This window comes from Tamandua tetradactyla, chromosome 15, assembly GCF_023851605.1.
Source record: "Tamandua tetradactyla isolate mTamTet1 chromosome 15, mTamTet1.pri, whole genome shotgun sequence".
Lineage (NCBI taxonomy): Eukaryota > Metazoa > Chordata > Mammalia > Pilosa > Myrmecophagidae > Tamandua > Tamandua tetradactyla.
The window spans coordinates 30460650-30478428 of NC_135341.1; the positions used below are offsets into that span (position 1 = coordinate 30460650).

General features: G+C 42.2%; 2 protein-coding genes across 2 annotated transcripts in view; one reads left to right on the forward strand and one right to left on the reverse strand.

Moving 5' to 3' along the window:
- Nucleotides 1-17779, reverse strand: part of CACNA2D3 (calcium voltage-gated channel auxiliary subunit alpha2delta 3) — a 987429-nt gene that overhangs the window by 158248 nt on the left and 811402 nt on the right. The gene's annotated exons all lie outside the window — the stretch shown is intronic.
- On the forward strand, nucleotides 7519-17708 carry LRTM1 (leucine rich repeat transmembrane protein 1). Its single transcript, XM_077128977.1, has 3 exons — nucleotides 7519-8090; nucleotides 10650-11246; nucleotides 17115-17708. The coding sequence occupies exons 1-3, from the start codon at nucleotides 8084-8086 to the stop codon at nucleotides 17546-17548; spliced, it is 1038 nt and encodes a 345-aa protein (XP_076985092.1). The 5' UTR covers nucleotides 7519-8083; the 3' UTR covers nucleotides 17549-17708.

Genomic DNA, 17779 nt, shown 5'->3' on the forward strand with positions numbered 1-17779 from the left:
GTGTAGGCAAGGTGATGGAGCTGCCAAATGATGCCACCTGTGAAATGATGCGCCTGTCCAAAGTATGTTACAGAAGGCACTGCACAGCTCTGATTCTGACCAGCCCAGACAGCAGCACTCTTGTAATGGTGGGGAGGTATGTGTGGCAGAGCTAGATAAAATTATAAGGAACATGGGGGAGGTGGGCTCAGCAACCAACTTTGTAATTTGTCTCCAACATCAGCCTGCACTGTGCTTTTCCCCTCCCCCTCTCTGTGTCAGCTACACTGGTGTTCTAGTAGTGCCTGGGGCACCAAATCATCTCTGTGGCCTCCCAGCCTTCCACCTATGGCAGATAAGGATGTTGAGAGGACCTTTAGTACACCTTATTTTTATGTAAAAGTATTTTCATCTTCAGGAAAAATTTAAAGCACCAGTAAGTAGAGAAATTGCAATGAACACCTTCATAGCCCACCCTCAGGAATATCCCAGGAACTCTAATCACCTTCGTTTTTCATACAGCAGCAGCAGTAGCCCACAAGCAGCATTTCCAGGCACCTTCCCAGTCAGAGCAACTCAGAGCCATGAATAGAAACTTGTGAGTGTAAACATCAGCTGTAGCAGTAGAGAGCAGCACACAGAGTATACGGTCTCCTTGGCCCTCATTAGAATTACAAATGAAATGTTGACAACACTTGAAGGAGCCTGCTTGTTGAACACAAATGTTTCCACTCCTATTAACCTAGAAACTCTGATAGTCATGCTTAATGATGAAAGCTAAACAGCCCCAGGGAGGCGACTACATACTCTAATTAAGTAAGGATGGGGAAAAGGGCCTCCTATAAATGACACACAGACTGGAGGACAGATTGGGAGAGGAAGCTTAAAAAACAACAGAAGCACACAGTAGGTAGCCTAATATGAGAATCATGAATTACATGAAAATATTAGAGCATTGCTATTGCACCAGGATGGCAAGCTGCCCATTATAAACCTGGGTGGTGACTTCACCTAAGTACATGCAGGGCAGTTCTTTATTTTGCTAAGGAACATGTCACAAAGAAGGTTACAGCCCATGATGTCAACCACGAACATTCCTTTGTTTGTGGAGGTGACTATTTTGATGACAAGCAGATATAAAATATATAGGACACAAAATTCACTTAGATTGTAACTGGTTCTAGGCATAAACGCATACATATACCTGCTTTATAATCCAAAAGGAGGGTGAACTCTGCCATAAAAGCAAACTGCTCTTTTGCATTAAACTCACTTGTTTTTGTGCTAAGTGGGTTAGTGTGAGTAGTTAGTAAGTGCCTAAGTTGCTACATATCATATGAATACAATAATATAAGATAATAACAATAGAGATAATGTAATAAGCAATATAATAATAGAGAACAAAGCTAATATATATCACTGTGCGCAAAGTCATTTTTTCCTGGGATTCTTATATCAAAAATTTATTTAACTCTTCCCTGAAAGTCTGTGAAATAGTTTCCATTGTACAGATGAGGAAATTGAAGATAAAGAGGTTAAGTAACTAACTTAAAGTCACATAGCTATTAAGTGTTGGAGGCAACATGATCTCACTCCAGATTCAATGCCTTTAACAGGGTCACTGTACTAAAATGAAATGGTGGGACATATGGAATCTAGAATAACAAAGGTTTCCAAAATCTTAGCATGTGTAATGACTGGGTTATAATCTAAGTTCTATTCGAGACAACTGTGTTTTCTAGAACATTTTCAAGCTACATGTATCAAAGAGCTAACATGGAGTAGACCTTAAAGAGAAAAAAGCAAAACACAGACTCATTATTGCATTACAATATACATACACTAGGCTACAACAAAAATATGAAGCACACATTTAATCTATTACAGATACTGGACTATCATGTTCTAATAGAAGTACAAAAGCAAATAAAAATTCACCAAGAAGTATTTTGGTGAATATTTGGTGGTTATTTTATGTGTAACATGAGTAAAAAATCAAACGTGAACATGAAATTGATTCCAATTTATATTCTTGGGGCAGGGACAAAAGTAGCCAATCAAAAGGTTTAAGTAAAACAAGGTGTCAGTGTGAAGCTTTGGCCAAGTTTCCCAAGTTGCTATGGTTCCTGACCTTTTTGTTTCTTTCATTAGCTTTATGTCAACCAGCATCTGTCTATGTTTACTCCACCAGCCATAAGAGCCAATTACATTTAATCATACTTATCTTTACTGAATCTTTACCTTTATATACGTCCTGCATGCAGGAAAACCAAGTGCTGGCAGACTGAAGTTGGGAAGACATTGGAATAGGAAGTCTTTATTTCTACTAACCCTGACAGTGCAGGGCAATGGACCCCAAAATGCATTTTGTACTTCTGAGAATGGTACTCCCTGAAAGTTGGATACTGTCAGGTAACTCTGAGCAAAATCATGTGCAGTCTTCATATGGGCAACATTTTCAAGGTGATGAGACTATCAGGACTGACTCTGATATAATAAATATGGATTGCTAAATAGCACTCTATAAATTGTTAAGTTCTTTGAAGGCCAACAGTGAGGGTGTTAAGTCTTCTGTAGTTCCCAGAGCATGTAGCTCAGAATAAAGCCCTGTGGAGAAGTGGATACTGAAAAGTAGTTTCACAAATTTTCACAAATGGTCTTAAGAATCTTTAGAGAGGATGGAGGCATGTATTTTATATCCACAACACTTAAATTTCATGAGACAACTGAAAGGCCAGCTAAAAGGAATTTAAACTCTATTGATATTCATATGAAGTGAACTGAACGACCCATGATAACCCCTGAAGTTGAACCTGAACTTTACCTTATCACAAGGGTAAGAAAGAACAAGGAGGCAGACATACATATCCTACCTTCTCTCTATGGAAACCGTAGGGCAGGCTTCACCCTGCTCTGAACAGCTCAAAAGGAAACCAAGTTCTCTTCTTTCAAGTCAGTTGAAGTTTCCAGAAAATAAAACTTGTAGCTCATTGTTGAAAAGGATGAATTATATAAGAAAAGATCTTAAGCAGAAACTGAATAAACTACAGATTCTCTGGATATTTTACCTAAAATGGGTGCTCGTGATCCATTATCTGGCAATAAATATTTTGGAGACCTAGAACTTAATTTCTTGTGCCCCAGTTTCACCATCTATATCAAAAGTAATAGTTACAGGTGAGACAATGGGAACCCAAAAAAGAAGGGACCGATCTTTGATCATCTGATGCTTTTCAGAATAGTGGGTTATTGCTACAATTAAGTGAGATAATGCAAATTAAATATGGAGGAAAAGATGAATAGTGCTCTCTAGCATCGGTATTTCCTCTGCTTCTGAGACAAACTACTAGATTACATGTTGCAACCTCCCTTGCTATTAGATATGGTCACATGGTTTCATTCTGGCCAGTGGAATATGAGCAGAAGTGATAATACCATTTTCAGGTCTAGCCCATTCCTGACTCTCATTTTTTGTCCCCATCATACAGTTGATGGGGAGGGTTCTGTATACCAAGAGGTGGGCACAGCCATACGATGGAAGGAACCTGCGGCCCTGAATGACTGTGTGGAAACCATATCCCTGTCAACCTTAATCAGACAAGCCAACTGGTATGGACAAGAAATTAAGAAGTTATCGTGTTAGCCAATTAGTGTTTTATTTGTTACAGCAGCTAGAATTAATTTAATGCAAATCTTGAGCTGTATCTGGTCCACTGTAAGCACCAAATAAATGATTGATATAATTGTCTTTAAAAAAAAATTACTAGTTCTCTTGCTACATGCCTTATAGGATGAATCAAAACAGAAAATGAAAGGAAGAGTGAACGGCAGAAATAAGACAATACTGAGGCCGTTTAAACACTTCTATATTAATTTTTATACATGGGTGCTGTTTGGTCATCATGATTCCTAGGGAAATATTATCCACATGCTTCCAAATACCAAATTTCCTCTAGCATAATGAAATTTTTATGTGGATTTGTGGTGCTGTGGGCCTCCTCCCTGCTAACCTGGCCTGCGGCTGTCACTGCAGCTGGCTGCCTTGCCTGGCATCAGGTCACCACAGCACATGCTTTGGACATCGTACCTGCTGACATGGATGCAAGAGCACCTTGCCATGATCCTACCAAGGCAGACGTGAAAACTGGGAGAAATGCTTATATTAGTTTATTGTCTGGTCACACGTAGAGACCACTAGACAAAGAAGACAGATGTCCCCTTGGAGCTAATCCTAGTGGAGTGAGAGAAGGTACTCTAGGAATGCTGTGTGTACACATATATATAACGCTGCCAATCACTAGAGGATAAACCATCTTTAATAATCCGGTAAACAAAATGCACCAGTATTTGCTACTTAGCAAAAACCAACTTTTCTCCTTCACAGTTTTAAAATTACAGATGTAATACATGTTAAGTGCAATAAACAGAAGTATAAGTGGAAAATTTTAATTTTTCTACCCTCATCTGAAATTACTCAGATAATCAGAATTACCAGCTTTGTGTGTGTCCTTCTCCATTCATTCCATCCTCAGACAAACCAGTTCACATTTTTACAGTTTATTCTTCCACCTTTAACTCGTTTTTAAAATGCAAATATAATTATACAATATAATTCCTATTTCAACTTGTTTTATGTAACCTGCCAATTTATCATGTACACTTCCCAGATAGATGTATTTAGCTCCAACTTATTTTTTCCCCCAATAGCTGTATAGCATTGCCCGAGAGAAAGAAGTGTTTTTGAAGCTAGTTCCCATAAGGGCAACTGAGGTCTTGAAGGGGTCTTCCTATCTGAAGCCTCTCACAGTGACAGTCCTCCCCTCTAGGCAGTGACTTTTGGCCTGAACTAGTGTTTAGTATCCCTCCTCAGATATTTTTTTGCCTGCAAAGTTGTCCTGCCACCTCTTGGACCTGGCTCACAAAAGGAGGGAAAAAGGGGAAAAGGGAAGGAGGGAAGAAGGGGGGAAGGGAAGAAGAGAAGGTACTGTAGGCATTAGCCTCTGTTCTCTTGGCTGAGCTCAGATGGAATAAATCAACATGCTTCTGCATCCAAAATCCTTCAAAGTCCTGCAGCCTCCACTCCATGTATGTAATGTCCATCTGTTCATCTCCAGTTAGACTCAGCAGAAACAAAACAGAACCAAGTCTCTATGGGCAGTAAGCTGCTGCTCCTTGGAGCCCATCAGCTGCAGGGGTGTCCACGTGTCCCCAAGGTAGTCTTGTTTTAGAATGGGAGTAGCCAGCTCAGACTGTTTGAGATCTAAGAATTTGCTGCTCATAGGAGATATCATTGGCTTTACCAGGTCTGTGCTCCTCCTTACAACCCTATGAGGTAAGTATTTGTGCATCTTACAGATGAGAGAACTGAGCTTCAGAAAGAGAGCAAGTGATTTGTCCAAGACCAAGCAGCATCAGGGCATCCAGCATTATAAAAGTGTGCTTCTCATTTAGCCACATAGCCTGATTTTAACTGGAGGTTTTCTGGACTGGCTGCTGTTTCCCTACAGATGGCCTGGCCTCCCACAACAAACTACTATTGATATTTCCTCTTTTTCAAGCCTCTGAGTCTAAGAGACCTGGGCCCTACGTTGTCCTTCCGGCAGGACCCAGGTACAGCTAACCTGCACCGCTGTAACCCACAGAGGTACTCGTTACATTCTCTATGTTCCACACCACCCCAAAGTCTATAAGTTCAGGTCCTTTTAAGTCCACTTATGCTTTCTCCCAGAATGCCAAGGTTTAAGACCTGAAAGGGCCCTAAAAATCGTTGTACCCTACCTCTCATTTTCAGATGAGGAGACAGGCTAGTGGATACCTCTGGCTGGGTGGTGGGAGTTGGGGATAGGCAATAGATGGTGATTGTGGCAACAGGGGCTGGGGAAATGGGCTAGAGCAGGAGTCACAAACTATGGACCATGGGCTGATCCAGTCTTCTGCCTGCTTTTGTAAATAAAGTGTTACTGGAGCAGAGGCACACCTGTTTGTTTATATATTGTCTTTGGCTGCTTTAGGCTACAAAGGCAGAGCAGAGTTGAATAGTTGCAACAGAATCCATATGGCCTTCAAAGTCTAAAATATTTACTACCCAGCCCTTTACATAAAATGTTTGCTGACCCCTGGGAAAGAGAGAATCATGCAGGTAGATTTAAGTTATTGGTAACTTCCTAGTTCCAAGCCCAGGGTTAGGGTCACAGATATTTGCCATTCTGATAAATGAGTGAATGGCAGGCATAGGCCATTGATGGTCACATATAAACAAATGATTATTATTAAAAGAAGGAATGGAGGGAGGAAGGAAGGGAGGGAGTAGGGAACTCTTCAGCTCTTAACATTTGGCCTATCTCTGACTCTTTTCCCATTGTATCTGTGATGCTCAAAAAATGTTAGAGAGGGATAAAAGATGGTAGCCTGGGTAAAGCAGATTTTCAGGAAGAGGACACTGTGAGTATACTGGGTTCTGTGAAGTAGGAAGGAACTTGGCCAAATGGGGTAAAGATCCCATAGAGTAGGCTTTTAAGCACAGTCAAAAACCAAATTTTAACTTCCATCACAAAGGGGCTCATTCCGCTCCACAACCAAAGTGGCAAGAGGGGCCAGGCCCCCTGTCCTTCTTCAGGACCTCCCTCCCCTGACCCAGTCAAGATGGCCTTCCAAACTGAGGCAGTCCTACCACCTGGAAGGCATTCTTACAGGTCATTGTAAACATTAAGACACCCAGGGGGTATGGCATGTATCCCTTTATTTAATTCTGAGGAAAAACTTGTTAAATCAGGACTATTGTCATTCCTGAGGAAACCCAGGCTCTGAGTGGGCAGTTTACCTGCCCAGAGACACACAGCTGGTGAAGAGCGGAGAGGAAATTCAAATTCAGAAACATCTGACTCCAAAGTATACACTCTCAACTTTTCCATTATTCTGCCTGATTCTACTTCTGGCTGCCTTAAAAAAAAAAAAAAGCAAGGTTTTTACCTTATGTGTAGTTGCCACAGGCGTGTGGAGGATTTTGGGTGGCAGCTTCAGGCATTGAAACCCCACCTCAGCAAATGGTGGCGGATTTGCACATTTAAAGAAATGATATAAGTCCCTGGTGGGAGAGTTCCCAGCAGCTTCCATTAGAGAACAGTCACAGTCCATTGACGCCTGATGTTCACAGGGGCTGGATTTATTGTTTCATATGTGAAAAATGAGGAAAGGACCAGAACCTCAGTGTCAGGGAAACAATGAAAGATGGAGAAGTATTTCAAAAGTCATGCTGACCAAAAGGTCAATTCAACCGGGAGTGTGTGTGTGGGGGGGTGTTGGGAAGGGTAGGGGGAAGAAAGGGGGTGGGGAGCAAGCAAGCAGCTGAGAAGTATTTGTGGCACCAGAGAGAAGAGGTTGTAATGTCCACTAAAGGAAACCATGGCTATGAATTTCAGAGCATCAAGATCCTGTCAACACAGCTAATCCCCACGGATGTTGGCTGAATAAGCCCTGGATGACCAAACAAGTGCACTGTAGAAACCGTGTCAGCCTCCAGCAGACCAATTTGTCCTCATATTACACACTCTGCTGGCTCTGTTGCTAGACCCCCAGATTGAGGATTTGCATCGAGCATCCCCCAACCTGATGAGGGTTGACACGGCATGGTTAATAAGTCAACAGAATTCAGAAACCACGACCGGATTAAGGAGGCAGTTTTATTTTGGTGCCCTGGACTTCAAGCAGATTAAATAATCAAAAAGCCTGAGCCATTGGGGTCATGTTTGAATGCTACAGCTGTTCACTGAGGTTTGACAAACATTCTTTATGTGGCTCGTCGGCTGAATGGGAAAGGCAGGGACAATCTTGGGGAGGCCAACTCTTTAAGGAAGGACAGGGGGCACAATCAAATGATCCTCTATGGGAAACCCTCCCAGCCAGATGGAGACACTGGGAGAACAGCTTAAATAAGTGGGCTCCTGAAAGCAACAACTGTTTTCTGCTTTGAAGAAAAGTACAAGCGGGGTGCATAGAAAGTGAATGCAAAGCTGGACTCTGAGTTTGCCATGTCGTCCATTTATTGATCTTTAAATTAGTGAAGGTGGGCTACGAATTCAACAAGGACGCCTTTGGAGACTCAGTCATGAAAGGTGAGCCATAATTAATTCCATTGCCCTTTAACAATGAGTTCTCCATCTGGGGGGGGGGGGGGGGGGGCGGGGATAGGAGCACCTCCGAAAGATATCTGTGGGAAATCTATTTGCAAATTATCTTCCTTAAAAAAACTGAATAGATACAGCATGTGTCTCCATGAATCAGAGGATTTGTGTTTTTGCTGTCTCAGGGGCAGGGGAAGGGGTGGAGACAAAAGCATCCAACCATAAATGCAGATAAGCAATAGGCTTGTCATGGACCATATCATAGAAAACATAGAGCTTGAAGTTGGGGTTCATATATTCTTCCTTTTGGGGGTAGGACCAAAGAATAAAGTGAAGAAACTGGCTACAGTCTCAGAAAGACAAGCCTTTCATTAATAGATTAGTGGATTCTGTGGAAAACTCGTCCTCTGGTTTAAGATTTTATTTCCTTTTACTAATTCACTCTTGAGCCCCACAACTTAAGTGAGGGGGTCAGTTCATGTCTGACTAGAAGACTCTTCAGTTTTAGAAGGAGTCATTTAGGTTTTTTGCAAAATTCTAGAAAGGAAAACAAGAGTTTTATTCTTTTAAATTTTGGATGCCAGGAGGGGACAGTACTGATCTGCAACACTTGAGCTAAATTAAATTGAGCAGAATCTCCTCCAGAAGGCTCTTCATGACTTTTCCCTATAACCTTAAAGCACTGTTAGCAACAGTAGAGAATTAAAGAGAAAAAGAGGAACAAGGCTCAGGTGTATTTGACAACAACATTGTATATCTCCCCAGCTAAGGTCCCCACTACTCCCCCAGAAAAAACAGAAAGCAAAAGAAAACCAAAATAAAAATCTCCTTCAAAAGCTTTCTTCATGAATAGATGGATTTCTCTATCAATTAAAAAAAAATAGCCTTGACAGGTGCTTGCCACATTTTGAAATTCAAGTCTCAGGACAAAAGAAGGAAGTGATATAGCACTATCTAGCAATTGTCTAAAAAAAAAATGTAAAATCAGCATCATTTCTGAACCCTGAAAGGAGACCCCTACTTATTCCAGAGACCCTTTCCCACCCTGTGCAAGGAAGCTCTTTGAAAAATCGCTTGTAATGAAGAAAAAATGGAACTCATATGCCCCCTCAGTAAGGTGTAGCTAAATATTAAATTTGGCATGGTCTCACCCTAGAATACTATACAGAAATTAAAGGAAAACATTAGCTCTCTACATATCCACATGGATAGATCTTAAAATCAGTGCTGAGTGAATAGAGCAAATTGTAAAATGAAAAATGCACACAATTCTGTTTATGTAAATTTTTAGGAACCACTATACAAAAGTGTGTGTGTGTGTGTGTGTGTGTGTGTATGAAAAATAATTTGGCAGGCAGTAGAGCTCAGCAGATAAGAACTCAGATAGATTCTGGAGCCAGACTCCCTGGGTTCAAATTGACTCTACCATTTACTATCTGTGTGACCTAGGACAGGTGATTTAACTTTGCTGTGCCTGTTTCCCCACCTGAAAGACAGAGATACTAAAACCAGATTTACAAGGTTATGAAGAAGAAATCAATTTTTAAATATAAAGTACTTAAAATTGTGCCTAGCTCAAAACAAGTGCTGCATAATTTGCCATTGTCATTGTAGGTAATTGTTAAGTATTGTTTTCCAAAGGACTGGGAGGGATAAATCAGTAATGGTGGTCTGGGGACTCATGTCAGAGAACAAGATGAGTGCTAATCAAAAGGGAGTTGAAATGCATCAGTTATGCATTGTTTCCTTGAGCTAAAAGAAAAAAAAGATATGGAGGAAATATGGCAACCCGCGAGTGATTGACAGTACTGTTATGGGACTATGGTGTTTATTATATTATTCTTAATGCCTTTCTATGTTTTTAAAATTTCTCAAATACAAAAAAATGGTGAAACGATCACCATTCATGGACTTAAATCTTCAATAACAGACATCAATACGTGAGAATGCTTTAGACCTGCCTTGTCCAACACAGTGACCATTAGCCACATGTCATGTGGCTATTAAATTTAATTAAAATGAAATACAAATAAAAATTCATTTCCTTGGTCATAATCGCCACATTTCAAGAGCTCAGTAGCCACACGTGTCTAATGGCCGCTATACTGGAGTGCGCTGCTCTGGAGCATAATTTTTAGAAATGTGTCTGAAATCCTTCATACTCTTCCACACCTCTGGTCCCAGATACTTCTGCCACACCCTTCAGAGGACATATATTAAAAAAAAAAAAAATACAGAAGACTTTTTTTCATCTTCTATTTGATATTCTTAAATCATCCATCTTCAGATTGAGTCACTCAGAAATGGTCTTTCCCAAGGCCTCTGACACTAGTTAGCATGGAGTTGGCAGGAGTTACTGACACCAGGAACATACTAAGAGCAGCCCGGCTCTGCTAAAGAAGGTGAACAATTGACCTTCCCTCCCAGGTTGTGGATGGTGTTACCTGGCTCAGAATCAAATTACTGGTGAACTCAAAAAGAAAAAAAAAAATACCACTCTTGACTCTTTACCAACTGGTTTCTATCTCACTTTCCTTCTGTTTGTCATAGGTGAACTGCTGCTGCTTTCAAGTGTGATATTCCCATTTTATGTGGTATATGGCTGCCCAGAGAAGTGTCACTGTCACTCATCTTCTAAGGCTGTAGACTGTGGCCAACAGGGTCTGGTTGAAATCCCCCCGGATTTGCCTCCTCAGACTCTAACACTGTACTTGCAAGATAACCAGATTCACCAGCTTCCTGCTTTTGCATTTAGGTCTGTGCCACAGCTCATGACCTTAAATTTATCTAATAATTCCCTGTCAACTCTGGCTCCCGAGGCTTTCCATGGTCTTCAACAGTTGCAGGTTTTAAACCTAACTCAGAACTCCCTGCATTCCCTGGAAAACAGACTTTTCCAATCCCTCCCACAGCTGAGGGAGCTTGATTTGTCATCGAACAATATCAGCCATCTGCCCGCATCTCTGGGTGAGCTTTGGGAGAACCTAACTGTCTTTGCAGCCCAACAAAACCAGCTTCAGCAGCTAGATCGAACTCTCCTAGAATCCATGCCCAACGTGAGGTTTTTATTTCTCAAGGACAACCTCTGGAAATGTAATTGCCACTTGCTCGGTCTTAAACTCTGGCTGGAGAAATTTATCTATAAAGGTCAGTAATGTCTTTTGGAAACTCCCATCTGTGTGTTAGTAGTCTAGGATGAACCTCATCTGTTCTCTTCATTAGAAGGAACTTTGAGGAGTCTGTAAGGGGCCAATATAAGCTTTTTCATGTTGATGTCATTTCACAGTATAGCAAAAGAGGCAATGAGTCAATAGAGGGTGTTTAAATTCAGGTATTTAAATGTATGATTAATGGAGATATTTTTCCATTTGTTTAACACAATATGAAGTTTTTTTCCTTTTTGAATCTGGGAATGGTATGCCCTTAAGAAGGAGGGAAATTCAATCACCACCTGAACAATTGTTCAACCCCAAAGTAGCATCAACTTCTAACGATCAAGTGTGATCCAACTAGTGGCATGGTTATCTATCCCTTGAGATCTTTTTCCCTCCCTGTCTGCTTCTATTCATTTGACAGCTATTAATCTCCCTAAGATTATGGGTTCTGCTCTAGCAAATACCATCGTAATTGAAGTCAAGCCCAGCAGGGATGTTCTATAAAGTCACTCACTATTTCTTTAACCAGAAGCCAAAAGTAAAGCAAGGGATCCTAAAATATTACAGAGGAGGGGGAGGAGGGGCTTTTGGAGATCACCCAGGAAATTAACTGATGTACAATTAAGACAGGTGGTAAGGAGAGCCCAACCCATCTCAGTTGGGGTGAGGAGAACTATTTACCATTAAATCATTCAAAGGCCCCTCCTTTCCTAACTTTCCTTCCTTACTAGCAAAGACATCTCTTGCTTTCAGGCAGAACTGAAGGAGATATTTGGATGGGTGGTTGACTTTGAGCACAAATACCACTGAAAGCAGAAGTCCCAGTAACTGAGCAGCAATTAGCATATTCTAGAGCATGAGTCAATAAACTACAACCCAAGGGCCAAATCTGCCCATTACCAGTTTTTTGTCAATAAAATTTTAATGGAACACAGCCATGACCATTCATTATGTATTATCTGTGGTTGCTTTCATACTACAAGAGCAAAGTTGAGTAGTAGTAATAGGGTCTGTATGGCATTAAAATAGGTACCATCTGGTCCTTCACAGAAAAGTTTGCTGGCTCCTTCTAACCCAATGCTAGCCTGTTATCAATGAGAAATCGAGGCCCAGGAAGATTCAGTAACTTGCCCAAGATCAGAGAATAGAAGTACAGATGAGAATAGAATGCATCCATGGCTTTGGCTCCTAGACCTCCATTCTTTTCTCTACATCACAGTGCTTCTCTCCTCCTAATCTCAAGCATCATTCATTCCTATATTTGAGTGCCTCTTACGTGTCAGATATTTTTCTAGGGAAGTGAGCAGTAAACAAGAAAACCCCTATCATCATGGAAGTTTCATGCTGGTAGTAGAGACATATGTTAAATAAGATAAATAATATATGTACAGAGAGCAGTTAGTGCTTAGAAGACACTGAGACAGGAGAAGAGGAAAGCAGAACCGAACCCATGAGGAGGAATGAGTGACGAGATAATTGGGGAAAGGACAGCAAGTGGAAAGGGCCTGACAGAGGAGCAAGCCTGGCTTGGCTGAAGGTCAAAATGGGACAAAAAGAGTGGCTAGGACCAAGGAAATGAGCTAGAGAGTGGACAAAGATAAAGCAACATAAGTACTCAGGGGCCATATCACATAGGATGTGCAGAGCAAGGCTAAGATGTTTGGATTTCATTGTAAGTGAGATGGAACACTCTTGAAGAGCTTTAAGCAGGGGAACAATTTGATCTGATTACATTTTAAAAGGTTACTCAAGCAACTCTGGGGAGAGCATAGCAAAGGCTGCAGAAAAAGCCATGAGGAGAGAAGGGAGAAAGCAATTTCAGTCATCCATGCAAGAGATGATGGTGGCCCAAACCAAGGTGGTGAGAAGTAATTAACTTAGGGAAATATTTGGAATACTGATCTGATCGAAACTGCTACGGGGTTGGAGTGGGAGATGAGGAAAAGAGAGTAGTTAGGGGAAATTCACTTTTCTTTTGTCCTGCAACAGTGATGAGATGAATGATGATAGCACAGGCAGATAAGGGTAAGACTGGGGTGGGGGGTAAGGGTGAGGCAGGTAAATGTGGGGGGAGGTGGTAAATCATGAGTTCAGATTGGGGCCTGCCAAGCTTGAGATGATGAGTTGGGGGTTGTATATGTGAGCCCATAGCTCAGGAAGACATCAGAACAACAGATATGAATTAGGGAGTCAATACTGTTGGATAGCTGCAGCAGTCCTACAGAGGGAAGCTGGTTACAATATGATATTGAATTAAGAATCCCTCTCAATAGTATAATAGCAAATAATATCTTACTACCCAGCTAATGCTTAAGCTGGCCTAAAACTGTGGCCATATAAGATGTTGAGGTCTTTCTTATAGGATGTTATAAATAACACTGTTTACATCTCGAGGTGAAGTGATAATGGTGAGCACAGGCCAGGCTGTCACAGATATGGTTTTTGTCAAGAGAGAATATTTCTTGAAAACAAAACAAAAAAAATCCATTCCTAGATCCAGGACACTAGTAGCATGGGATGGGATGCAACTCCCCCTATTCTGTGACAAAACTTTCAGGTGAACTTTGGGCAAACTGATGCCCCTCTTTAGCTCTAATTTTATTGGATGAAAAATGACAGTATTAAGCTAGGAAGCTCCTGGGGCCCATTCTGGTCCCAGATTCTGCGATGGGAGAGCTGCATGGCCACAGACAACAGCCCTTCTCAGGACGAAGGTAAAATTGAGTTGGGGTAACAAATCCTGGATGTCCCTAAATAATTAGGGGCAAAACTCATGCAGATAGATGTTAAATACAGGAGTCATTCTGACTACCCAACTATTGAATAAAGGCAAAATAAAGAAAAAGATAGAAGTAAAAACCTTATACAAAAAACACATACATAAATGCAAACACTAACCATATTATCCAGGGCAGGCTAATTGAGTTAACAGACAATCCCGGACCACAGTGATAGAATGCAGTAAAAGTCTCGTGCTCACCGATGTCAGAGTACAAAGGAATTGGGAGTCGGACTGTATTCTATGCAGATGTCCAGGGACTCTTTTCGACTTGTGATGCTGCTAACTTCACCACTGGCTTCTAAAGCACCCCCCATGGGAACAAAGTACATGCAGAGGATTTTATGGCCAGGAAGTGGCATTCATCAGTTTCATTGGCCAGAACTAGTCACAGTCCTAACCTAACCACCAGGAGTGCAGAAATTCAGTCTTCTTCTGGGCCCGAGAGAGAAAGACATGCTTTGGCAAATGCATAATGTCTTTGTCACAAAAACATATGCATACAGATTCTGTAATTATTATTTCTCTCTCTATTCATAAGTAAAACAGAAATCATCTCCATGCTACTAGTTAGTTACCTTTATTAAAAACTTACTCTGGGCTAGGTATCGTGCTAAATACTTGGCATAGCATCGTGCTAAATACTTGGCAAGCTTTATTTAACTGAGTTCCCAGAAGTAGTCTTAGGATATGGATTTCATTGACACTCCCTTCTCCTACATTCTGGATGAGCAGAGGCACAGAGGGGTTGAGTAACTTGCTTAGGAGACCCATAGCTAAGTAACATGTAGGCTCAAGATTTGAATCCGGTTTCTTCCAAGACACTAGGTTAAGACCTCCTAGTGGCCGGATGGGAGCCAGCAAGTGCTTGGCAAGCTGAAGCTTCTTGTGCTGTTAACTTACATGAATCCAAACAGGAGTGGGACTCTCAAGCTATATGTCAGCAAACTTGCCTTCTGAGGTCATGGCCACTGGGATGGTGGTAGAGGGGTGGGAGGTGAATACTGGCTAATGACACAGTAGCACAGGGGCCATGGGAGCTCCTGACAGCCACAGCCCCTGCCTTCCAGCTGGGTCCCAGCCCCACCCCAGCCTGTGCACTTCCTTGGCTCTGGGAGCTGAGGCCAAGGTTCCCACCCTAATATAGAACTAATTTCCAAGGAAGCTTGGAACTAGAGAAAGGGCATTCATTCTTCAGTTTGGAGTTAGCGGGAAACCTGAGTCTGATGCAATTTCCCTTGCCATCGTAGGTGGCCCTTCTTCTGTTGGAAGTCTCAATGATCTTTGACCTGGTTAAATATTATTATTACTTCTCAAAGCCCCATGCTTCATTTCTGTCTCTCTTGCCTTCTGCCTTGCATCAAACTCCCTGCAGAGGCTGACAGTACAGCATCATGAAATAACCCCTAATGTGGGGATTCTTTTTCCTAGTGCAGCTTGATGATGCCTCAGGTTCATCTGGAGCAACCCAGGCTGTAACTGTGGCCTCATGCACCTCAGTGGCTGGAGGAAAGAGGATGTTCCTTTTTGACCTTTTTCTTTGTCTCACAGGATTGCTCTAGAAGCCAGGAGGGGGGCTAGAGAACTCTGTCAGTAGGTGATTCAGTTTCAGGCAGTGGCAATAAAAAGGACATGGGATGACTTTTGCCATTACCACTGACCACGTGATAACCACTGTGCTGTGGAGGGACCTGTCTACTAGCAGGGCCACATAGGACTCAGCTTATAAGGCTCAGATAGAATGGATGTCAAAGCTTTCTCCAAACTCTCAAGTACTATGCAATGGAGGGCGCCAGTACCATGTAAGTGACAGCCTCTGGTGTGTCTTTTTTTGGTATGACTTCATCATGCACTGATCACGCTTGTGAAGAACTTCCAATCTGACTTCTCTAAGAATGGTGCCAGGGGATCTTTGCAGCCGTCCTGGGAGAGGTATTTATGGCAGTCCTGGGAGAGCCCAGCCAAGGGGAACTGAGCCACAGGTTATGGGGGAGTTCTGTACGGTGTGAGGCTTTACAGGCAGGCGCTGCTGAGGTCACTGTGTCCTCTGACCTCAAAACATTCCAGAAAGAAAGAAGTGGAGGGAGGCAGCCAGTTAGTGGAAAAAACTGGGACCAAGTTGGGAGGGCTGGGTTTCAGTAGTGATTGGGCCACTTACAACCTGTGGGAGCTTGGAAAAGAATTACTCGTTAATAGCTCAGCAGTGAGGACATACCTAAAAGTGCTTTGTAATCCATCGAGTTGGATCAAATAGGTTCTTTACAGCAGAAGATGTAGTCAGAGAAGTTTATTTACATAAGGTCAAAAAGTAAATCAGTGGTCAGCTAGGCTAGTGTTCTAGAAAAGGATTACTCAGCACCGAAATCCCCCTTGCACAACAGCTGTTTACATACCTCAGGAAACCCTTCACCTTACAAGGAATGGAAATGCTTTGCGATTGATACTCAAAGCAGCAAATGTTTCGAGGCCTGAGGAGACATGTTAATTATACTTAATCCCATGAACGAAACTAACACTATTGTCAAATCTTCAGATATACACACAGAAAACCTCAAGGACCCTTCTGCTTCCTCATATGCTGCACTAAGGAGTGCCAGTAGGCACACAGGGTCTTTGTAAGTAACACACGGCATCACAACAATGGACATTTGTGTTGTTGTGTGTTTTCCCTTAGCTTTCCAGTGGGAATTTGGTACAAAAGATTTCTTGTCTGGTGGGGCTCATTAGAGGAATGAGCAGCAGGAATGCTGTGGGCACAGTGCCCTCAGTGTTGGTGTCCAAACGCTCCTTCTTGTCAGCTTCTGCATTATTTTTCCCTCAGCGTTTATAAGGTAGAGGTAACTTGGCTTCTAATGAATTCTTGGTCATAAGTAATTGCCAATTTAGTGTGTGGCATTTTTAGCATTTAGCCAATTTAGAAATCCTAAAATCATAAAATATGGTTGTTAAATTCTTCGACTCCAGGAAAAAAAAAAAAAGGTACTTTATAATTTCCATCTGCCCAAGTTTTTGCAGGCTGAGGATTTTGGAACTCAATTGTATCCAGGCTCTGTTATCGTCCTTTGCTTTTGTTTTTTAAAGGGGGACTGATGGATGGCGTCATCTGTGCGTCACCTGACACCTGGAGGGGAAAGGACCTCCTCAAAATCCCTCACGAGCTGTACCAGCCCTGCCTTCCTCCTTCTCCAGATCAGGTGTCCTCGCAGGGCCAGCGGCCAGGCTCTGCCCACAGGGACGCCCTAAGCCTGCCTGAGAACCACAACGTGGGAGAGCGGGACCCCTCCGAGTGCGGGCTGCCACCCAAGCCAAGGCCGGCCAACCTGCGCCATGCTGTCGCCACCGTCATCATCACGGGGGTCGTCTGTGGGATTGTGTGTCTCATGATGCTGGCAGCCACCATCTACGGCTGCGCCTACGCGGCCATTACAGCCCAGTACCGTGGGGAACCCTTGGCTCAAACCAGTGAGCCTGGGAAAATGGAAGGGAAAGAACTGTTTGCTAGCTCACCAGCCTGAGAACTTTCATCTCGTACAGGAACAAATCATTTTAGGCCAAAGGAAAGATCTGAGGAGGGCTGATTTGTTAACTCTCACAGCCTCATTTTGCTTTTTCCAAAAGAGAGAGACTGAGAAATGATGCATCTGTAAAAAAAATATATATATTTCTGGGAAGACATTTATACTGAGATTTTTAAAATACCATAGATGAAATAGATGTGATACATGTGCTTGGGGCCTGTGAAGTTA